The sequence below is a fragment of the Andrographis paniculata genome, unplaced genomic scaffold (assembly GCF_009805555.1).
Source record: "Andrographis paniculata isolate CXL003 unplaced genomic scaffold, ASM980555v1 Contig86END, whole genome shotgun sequence".
NCBI lineage: Eukaryota > Viridiplantae > Streptophyta > Magnoliopsida > Lamiales > Acanthaceae > Andrographis > Andrographis paniculata.
The window spans coordinates 2,885,592-2,894,839 of record NW_026137624.1 but is presented as its reverse complement, the minus strand read 5'-3'; the positions used below and the strand labels follow the sequence as shown (position 1 = coordinate 2,894,839).

At 33.5% G+C, this 9,248-nt stretch overlaps 1 protein-coding gene across 3 annotated transcripts; it reads left to right on the top strand.

Moving 5' to 3' along the window:
- The first annotated feature begins 1,452 nt into the window (after window positions 1-1,452).
- Window positions 1,453-8,861, top strand: LOC127242152 (KH domain-containing protein At4g18375-like). Of its 3 annotated transcripts, none has more exons than XM_051261570.1 (9): window positions 1,453-1,664; window positions 1,774-1,894; window positions 2,406-3,101; window positions 4,202-4,672; window positions 4,751-4,996; window positions 5,071-5,283; window positions 5,644-5,810; window positions 6,995-7,061; window positions 8,316-8,861. In XM_051261570.1, exons 3-9 carry the CDS (start codon window positions 2,490-2,492, stop codon window positions 8,649-8,651), a joined length of 2,112 nt encoding a protein of 703 aa, XP_051117527.1. In that variant the 5' UTR covers window positions 1,453-1,664; window positions 1,774-1,894; window positions 2,406-2,489; the 3' UTR covers window positions 8,652-8,861. The 3 variants fall into 3 exon arrangements, with proteins under 3 accessions (XP_051117527.1, XP_051117526.1, XP_051117528.1); XM_051261569.1 differs by having other exon boundaries at window positions 1,774-1,915; XM_051261571.1 differs by lacking the exons at window positions 1,453-1,664; window positions 1,774-1,894 and adding an exon at window positions 1,926-2,298.
- Window positions 8,862-9,248: the final 387 nt, after the last annotated feature.

Genomic DNA, 9,248 nt, shown 5'->3' with positions numbered 1-9,248 from the left:
TTTTCCATTGATGAGGCATTCAGTGTTTTGGGATTTCATTTTGACGAAGCAATGGTGTTGGTTTATGGCTAAATCGGGTCAAGAAGTTCCTCGATTTGCCATAGATGTTAATTTAGGGGTTTGATTAGTTCATTTTTTGTGCCTTTTAGATATTTTTATGGGTGGAAATTTTGTTGATTATGGTATGAATTCGGTTAGGAAATTTGGTTGATTATGTTGATTGAGATTTTTTCCTTGTCGGGTTCCTGTCGGTGGCAACATTCTAGCCATACAATAAAATTTTTTTACTTTCTATGCGACAAATTGCAGTATTACAAATATGGTCATCTTTACAGAGATCAGTTGATTTATTTCTTTTATTCTGTGAAATCAATTAAAGAATGAGGATTTTCTAACATTAAATCTAATCCTGAACTAAAATAATAAAAAAAAAGGTAATGAGAATTAAGAAAAGTTAATAATTCAAGAACATCGATAAAAATAATAAAAATGTCAAACCCAATGATTTATTTCAAAAGTGAACCACGAGTTTGATAATCAATTACATACATTATATATTAAATCTTTGGATAAATTGGTTATAGATGTCCACACACGTTTACCTTCCAATTTTCTTACTGAATTGTTAATTAAGGTATGACCGTTAACTAAAAGAAAGAAATTCAAGTACAATCACAAATTAAAATCTCTCAATTGTATTAAATCCTAGAAAAGTCCTATTACGATTTGCTAATTCCTATGCCGGATTATCAAAACTATATCATAACTTCTTAAAATAGTTTTTAAGCATCTTATTGTTATTGGATCAAATAATCACACTTACGGATACAATTATTCAATTGATTATGGATTATTAACTCAACCTAAATATATAGCCATCATATAAAATCAAGAAAATAAATCAAGACATACTACACAAAAAATTTACGAATTTTCAGGAAACGCAATAGAAATCGTTTAAAGATTCAATCTCACGAACCATAACCTCACCATCATCCACTCTCACACTACTAGATAATTCATTACTAGACAAAATACATTTTATTATGTTTACTTAAATGTGTTTTTTTGTCTATAATTTTCATTTTACTATTTATTATTTAAGAGTTTTTATCGTTGTAAAAAAATCTCATCAATATTTCTTATAAAATGTTACTTGTTTGATTATTCAAGTTTATGTGTTTTAATTAAGGTAGTTTTTCAAAATCAAATTATTTTAGAGTGATTTGAAATAATTCATTTCTTTTCAATTGGTGTTGATGGCTTTTTGTGTCAATTTCATTGTTTTCTTGTCTAGATTTTTCATTTTAATTATCAGAAATCAGATTAATATAATATAAAAATAATAAATATTTAATTTAAAATTCTTAAAAAAATAATTTATTAAATAGTAAAACTGACCCTATATAATTATAATCCAAATATGCCCCCATCCTAACCTGAGCGGTTGAGGACGGCCCGAACCTGAAACCCCGTCCCAAAGTACCATATTACCATCCCTCATTCCTAAACATAGGCAGAGAATTTGTGTATCGGAGAGGCTTTTATCGTTGCAGTGCAAAAGAGACTCCCTCTCCACTGTAGTGATCTCTCTCTCTCACATCGCTGCGTCGCGGCAACCGCATGATTGCCTAGAAGAATCTCAATCTTGTATTCTTCGAGTGGTACGTTTTGCTTGTATATATATATATATATATATATATATAGGTTGTCAAATGGAAAAAACCTAATCTCCCCAAAGCTGAAATTGATATATTGATCGTTTATTTTCAGGACTATTTTGGAGAAAGAATGTTGCTCCTAATGCATATGTGTGCGCTAGCGGTTTAGTGTTGTGACGTGAGGAGAAAAAGCGGTGCTTTTTTTGCGGGTGATTGAGTTGGGCTAGGGCGTGGTGGGGTTTATATGTATTTCTGTGAGTGCATTTTGATAGTGCAGTTTGATATTTTCAATATTAGTGTTTGGATTAGGCGTCGCTAATCTAACTATATGCAATTTCGTTGTTTGTAGTATTATATTTTTGTATATATAGTTTTCAAGGAACGGCTCTTTCCAAAAACATTATCAACTACTGGTCCCGTGAATTTAGTTATTTATTTATTAATTTATTTTGGTGGTAAAATTGAAGATGTTTGTGATTATGAAATTTTCAATTATCTAATGGATTACCAAGACTGAGGGATAGAAGTTCTTGACCTGAAGTTGGTCTTTCCTCGATGGCAAGGAGCTTGGGGGTTGAGAGTTTTGTTCTGATGAAGTGGCTTCAGAAATCTATTATGGCACGCATTTTCCAGTGATGTAATTTGATCTTGAATTAAGTTTTCTGCTGTATATCTAATGAAGTCTTTGAATTCTGTTGCATGGATTCCAAATTTTTAAAGTTTCTGTTGCTTCTCCCTTTTCAGGTGTCATTATGCATGACTTCATTCTCTAGTTTTGAATAGAGTAGCAAAGCAATAATCAACTGCAGTGGAACATTTTATCAAGTCATGGAAGGAAGTAGGAGAAATTTCGTCAACAAAAGATCTCAACCTCAGTTCAAGAGAACAGGAGGCCCTATTAAAAGAAGAGAACGTAATTCTCCTAGGGAAGAATCTGAAGCTTTTCATTTGTCTAAGACAGTTTATCGTATCCTTTGTCAATCTAAAAAGATTGGTAGTGTAATTGGAAGGGGTGGTGATATAGTGAGAGCCCTCAGAGAAGAGACTCAAGCTAAGATTACAGTTTCAGATTCTGTTCCTGGTTCAGATGAGAGGGTGATTTCAATTTTTAGTCCCTCAGATAAATATGGGAAAACACGAAGAGGCAGAGACAATGAAAGAAGATATGGTTCTATGGAGCCACATTGTGCTGCTCAAGATGCTCTCCTAAAAGTTTTTGACAAAATAGTCAAAGAAGAAATTCTTGGAGCTGACAATAGGAGTAGGGATGAAACTGTGGTCACTGCTCGCCTTTTGGTTTCAAATAATACTGTTGGCTGTATTTTGGGAAAGAAAGGAGATGTGATCCAAAGATTACGCAGCGAGACTGGTGCAAACATACGCATTCTTCCTGTCGAACATCTACCTGCTTGTGCAATGAGCGGTGATGAATTAGTGCAAGTAAAATTTTATGGTCACCCTAATCCATATGATTATTTTCTTGTGTTTTTTGGGCTTAAATCATGTCTTAGATAGAAAGCAACGTCCTTTGGCCAAATGCCCATTGTGTGATTATGCATATACTTGGACTAGCCTTACTGGATTGCCTGGCATGCTTATCTGCATATTCTGAACCAAATCTGTGTTATATAACTACTTAGTGAAACATTTGTTATTTTGCCTCATCGCAGATTGAAGTGCAGAGATGGATAGAAATAAGATTGGCATTTTTCTTCTGTCGGGGACTGAAAATATCCATAGAATTAGGAGGCAACTGCACTTCTGTGCTTTCATCAAATGATGCATGTTTCTTCTCTTTCAAGCTTAGAGTGTCGTCATGGATAGCTATAGTATTATGGCCTATCCTATTAGGAGTAAAAGGGCAAGTATTAAAAGTTTGAAACTTCTAGCCTAAACAGAATGCCTGCCAGCTACCTTTAAACACTTCTTGTTTTTTTTATGTAAAAGCATTATGTATGATTTATTTTTCTCTATTTTCAATTCCGGTACTAGTGGACTTCTGTGCTTTCATCAAATGATGCATGTTTCTTCTCTTTCAAGCTTAGAGTGTCGTCATGGATAGCTATAGTATTATGGCCTATCCTATTAGGAGTAAAAGGGCAAGTATTAAAAGTTTGAAACTTCTAGCCTAAACAGAATGCCTGCCAGCTACCTTTAAACACTTGTTTTTTTTATGTAAAAGCATTATGTATGATTTATTTTTCTCTATTTTCAATTCCGGTACTAGTGGACTTTGCTTGCATTTTAGAACTTTGTTAATAGGATGTTTATCTTATTTATTCAGAATTTTCCAGATAAAAGTGACTTTTGGCAAAATTCAAGAGCTTTTATTGACATTCATACATCTTCTAGATTTATTTTTCTTTGTTGTTACTGTTGGTGTTCTCTTTTCTCCATTTAATTAAGCAGAAGGTTTAAGGAATATTTTCTTAACTCTATGCCAGTTAACATGGTCACATGTAATGCTACAAGTGGTTCAAGATCTTTCTTGGGTTATCATGCTATGATCAATTTTTTACTATTGATGTTTTCCATTTTAGATATCAGGTAAAGCTGCGATAACTAAGAAAACACTGTATAAAATATCAACCCTTCTGCATCAGAATCCACGTAAAGATGCTCCTCCTTTACAATTTTCAAGTCATGCTAGTCAAGGATTTGACCTGCCTGGTCCTCCAATAAGAAATGATCATCCCACTGAAAATTCAGCTTGGTTGGAGCGCTCTGCCAATGCTCACAGGATGCACCCTATGGCTTGCAAGGGAGACTATGGGATTGATCCATCTGGATTAGGTCCTGAAGATTTTAATGGTTCAACTCCTCCACATGAAAGAGATGTTGCAAGTGAGTTCACTATGAAAATGCTTTGCCCAGCTGACAGGATCGGTGGAGTGATTGGCAAGGGTGGTTCTTCTGTCAGGCAATTAGAGCGGGATACAGGAGCTAGTATCCTTGTTGAGGATGTTTCTAGAGAGTCATATGAAAAAGTAATTCGTGTCTCTTCCTTTGAGGTTAGTTTTCGTTCTACTTTCTTGGATGAATTTTTGTCAGCTCAAAATTGCCTTTGACTGAGTTGAAGATTCTTTCAGGTTCTTCGGGATCAAAGATCTCATACCATCGATGCTATTCTTTATCTTCAAGATAAAACAAGTGAAGTTTCTGACCAGGGAACAATAACAACAAGACTGCTTGTTTCATCGAATACGGTTGGCTGTATTCTTGGGCAAGGAGGCCATATTATCAATGATATGAGGAGGAGAATCAATGCAGACATACGCATATTTTCAAGGGATAACAAGCCCAAATGTGCATTGGATGATGAAGAACTCATTCAGGTGATGTCTCTTCTAGTTACCTTTTTTGTTCTCTTCTTGTACTACCCTAGATGTATCATGCTTTTGATCCTCAGATATGTGGAAGTTTTGGGATGGCTAAAGATGCCTTAATAGAAATTGCATCAAGACTTAGAACAAGATGTCTGCGTGATGCAAATTCTAAAGGGGAACCTGCTCCAGCAAGACCACTCCCCAGATATTGCCCCACCGAAGATTTATACAGTGGTGGATTCCCTCCGTTGAATACTGCTAGAGCTGGAAGCTCAGTAAGCTATGAACATATGCGGGTATTAGTTCTTTTTCATTGTCTGTACCTCATGCCTTCCAAGATGCTGCCTGTTAGTATTGTGTCATAAAGTAGTTTTCAACCCTTTAAAAATATTTTTTGGGCCATAAGCACACAGGTAAAGATGGCGAATGCATACCCAAAAAAGTTTAATTATATTTTGAGGTCTCTTTGTTTCGTTACTTTCTGAAGTTTCCCTAACTTGATGGCGATGATGATGGTGTTCTTACTATTTTATGAACACTGATATATGATTTGTATGTATGTATATACTTGTTGAACACGTATATTTGCTATTTAAGTAATTCAAACGGCACTTTGATATGACAAGTATCACACCAACACTTCTGTTGATAATCAGGGTTTCTTTCATGACATTGAACCCCCAAGTTTTCCTTCTCCTAATACTACTCATGGTACTGTTCGCGACTTTGAACTACCAAGTTTTCCTGCTCTTTCTCATGCCACTCAAGGAAGAGCCTGCAACTTTGAACAGCCTGGTTTTCCTACTCCTCTTCATACTACCAGGTACTAATTACTTCTAAGCATTTTATACTGCACTCTAAATATAGGTAAATTATTGAAGCAGAATCTGTTAATGACATGAACTCAATCAGGTTTATTCATGTATGTTCTTGGCTTGTGTTTTTTGTTTATGTTAAACAAGTGCTGTTTGAATTTGAGGTTGATTTGGCTCACTAATCAATTATCTAATTTTGAGATTTTAGTTTGAAATCAAATTCAAACTCGACTCTTCGTGTTAAATATGCCATTGTTATTGGGGAAAAAATAGAAAATTAACAAAACTATTGGACTGTGTATTGTGTAAAGGTTAAACTTGAGTTTAATAATTTAAAGCAAATATTTCAAATGCGGAATAAATCGACTTACTGTCGTAATGAACACTAATGAATTTGTTTAAACATAGCCAACTAAGCCGGAGCTCATTCATAAATGTGACAAGCTAAAATTTATGTTGAGCTTTGGTTGTTTAACTTATGAATTGAGCTTTTATCGCGCTAGAGCAAGTTGATATCTCAAACAGCTTCTTTTGTTTACAACTGATTGAAGCTTCCCCTAATTTGCCCCTTTAATTTTACTATTCAAGTAGTTTTAAGCCTTTTTAATATAATTAGAAACTAGCCTTTGATAATTTTCTATGTAAACTCTGATATTGATATCATTACTTAACACTCCCTCCGGTCCATCTACCGTGCACATTTTCGTTTTTATACGTTCCACATCTCATGTCACTTTTTTTTTTTGAAAAGGATTATACTTTTTAATCTCATTTTAAAGTTTCTAATTTATAATTTTTTTTTAAAAATTTTAACTAAACGAATTAGTTATTCCAATTTTAATCTATAATTATTTATATTATAGTATATTGTTTTAAATAATACATTTTAATTATTTACTAATTATATTTCTCCTAAATTCCCGTATCTACATTAATCTGGACACGGTAGCCGGGATGGAGGGAGTATGATAAAGAAAAGTCCACTTTTTTCTTCAAAATATTCCACAATTGCTTCTCTACACCTTTTTTCTTTTTCTTTTTTCTTTTTTCTTTTTTTTTTTATTTTTCTTTTTATTATTTTTCCTGTTGTTAATGAGGCTATTATTTGGTGTAAATCATAGAAAACCCTTACTATATGCATGTAACATTTTATATTTGCATATTTGGTCAATTCTTTATGTCCTTGTTTCAGGTACCAGGATATCAATGAAGCTAAAATTGCTTCTGTATCAGCAATGGAAGGGGTCCACTGGACTGAGGTAAGATTTGCCTCAAATCATTGTCACAATATAATCGAAATTGGGATGATACTTGGAGCACATTTTGGAGAGTTCATTTAAAATGTTGTATTTCTTATGGTTTATAGCTAAACCATGATGACTTATTTTAAATATGAGCTATTTGAGCATTTTATTAAAAAGGATTAAGGAGTTTACAAGCATGCATAGGTGATTCATAATATAGACTCTTAATACTGTCATAATGATTGAATTGAAGTACAACCGACTTTATTAAAATGCTATTAAAAATTTATTTGAATAATTTAATATATTAATTTAATATTGACTTGTGCTCATGAATAGTAGAAATTTTAATAATCTCTTAAAAATCAATTTTCAAGAAAATACTGTTGATGTTGTAGCTGCTGTTGTTATTGTAAGCTTTATGTGGGTCATTGCCACTTTTTCCTCTTCTGTTTCTTTGAGGATCTTGAAATTTTCCAGGTATTGTTGTCCTTGGCTGATGCAGAATGTTTTTGAAATTATTCTATTTGTCATTGTGGAAGAACTCTCTCATATTTATCATTATATTGTTTTACAATTTCCTTGGCTAGTTGTTGAGAAAAAATTGATAGTTTGATTAAAGGAAACAGCATTCAGTTTCTTTTTCAATTTGTCACAATGCCTACGAGAAAGAAGAAATATTATTTTTAAAAAAAAAAGAATAGGAGATAAAATAGAAGAGTGAAAATCTTGAAGGAAAATTGAAGGAAGTAGAAAATGAACAAAATGGACAAGTAAAAGAATATGGTGGTATGGTCGTTTCATTTCACTAGCGGAAGAATTAGTTTCACTTGTTGTAAGGCCATGGAAATATCTACTACTCCTTATGTCATCCAAATCTATTCTTACTCTTTTTTTTTTTGTTGTCATTTATATTTATTCTCTTTTTTTTTCAAGTAAAAATATTATTTTTTCTACTTTTTTTTATACCCTTTTTAAAGTAAAAGTTTTTATTTTTATTTATTTTTTTTAAAATTCGTGTCCGGTCAAATGAGCATACAATTGGATGATGGAGAGAATATATGTGAATTCGAATTTGGTTGATCCACAAATATCTGGTCACAATAATTTGCTTCCTTTGGACAGAAGTCGGGAAATTGTCAGGCTAATATTATCTTACTTTATATATTCCTTCTTTCATAAGAAGGCTGTCATTTATTATTATTTATGTTGTGTTGTTGAAGAAGGCCTTAGGGGGAAATGTGCTTAATAAATATTTATTGTAAACAGGAGGTTGCAGGAGTTAGAATGCGCATGAGCGGCCGGGATCCATATCCAGATCCTTATCTATCTGACTTGAGCAGGAGGGAGCTATTCTCTGCTCCACAAAATACATACTTTGCTGCTGCTGCTTCATCTCCAGAGAGGAATATCTATGAGCGACCAGGCCTAAGCCTCCATCAAGGGCAAAGCTACAATTTTTATAATAATCGAGGTGCGTATGAAGATAGTAGTGCTGCTTCTCCAGTTGCGTATGAAACTGCTGCTTGTAGCGGGACGCGGCATGATGATATGTACCAACGCATGGGCATGAGAATGAAAATGAGAGCAGAATATGGTTCTTAACAATATTGATCGGTTATGAATGCTATTTTGTACAAATAATAATAATAATAATAGTGAGACAAGATGAGATGAGATGAGATGAGATGAGGCGAGGCGAGGCGAGGGAGTTTTCAATTGATCATCATGTGATTGTAGAAATTAGTTAAGTTGGTAGTGTGTACGGAAATTGATCTCCCAACTTATCAATTAACCATGCCAAGGTTGAACTGATATCTTGCCTACCTTATTATAGTGGCTGCTGCTCTTTGTCATTGATTGATTGAAGAAGATACTGATAGTTTAGTTTTCTTTTTTTGTCCTTGGTTTTCCGTAATTCTATTCTACTTTTCTTTTGGTTAGAGCTGTTAACGATCCGAGTTGAGCCAAATTTTAAGTGTTCGTTAACGTTCACGAACAAGGCTCGTATTCGTTCGTTAAGCCTTCGAGCTCGTTCGTTGTGTTCGAGCTCGGCTCGTTAAGAATTTTTATTGTTTGAGCTCGTCTTCGGCTCGTTTAGGCTCGATTAAGTTTGTTCGAACTCGTTTGTCTTATTTTTTAAAATTTATATATAAATTATAAAAAAAAAATAAAATTATATATTTATATATTTAAAATTAA

Coding starts and splice junctions, on each gene's coding strand:
- LOC127242152 (XM_051261570.1), top strand. CDS start 2,490: ATGGAAGGAAGTAGGAGAAATTTCGTCAACAAAAGATCTCAACCTCAG. Junction 4,997..5,070: donor ATGATGAAGAACTCATTCAG/GTGATGTCTCTT, acceptor TTTGATCCTCAG/ATATGTGGAAGTTTTGGGAT. Junction 5,811..6,994: donor ACTCCTCTTCATACTACCAG/GTACTAATTACT, acceptor TCCTTGTTTCAG/GTACCAGGATATCAATGAAG.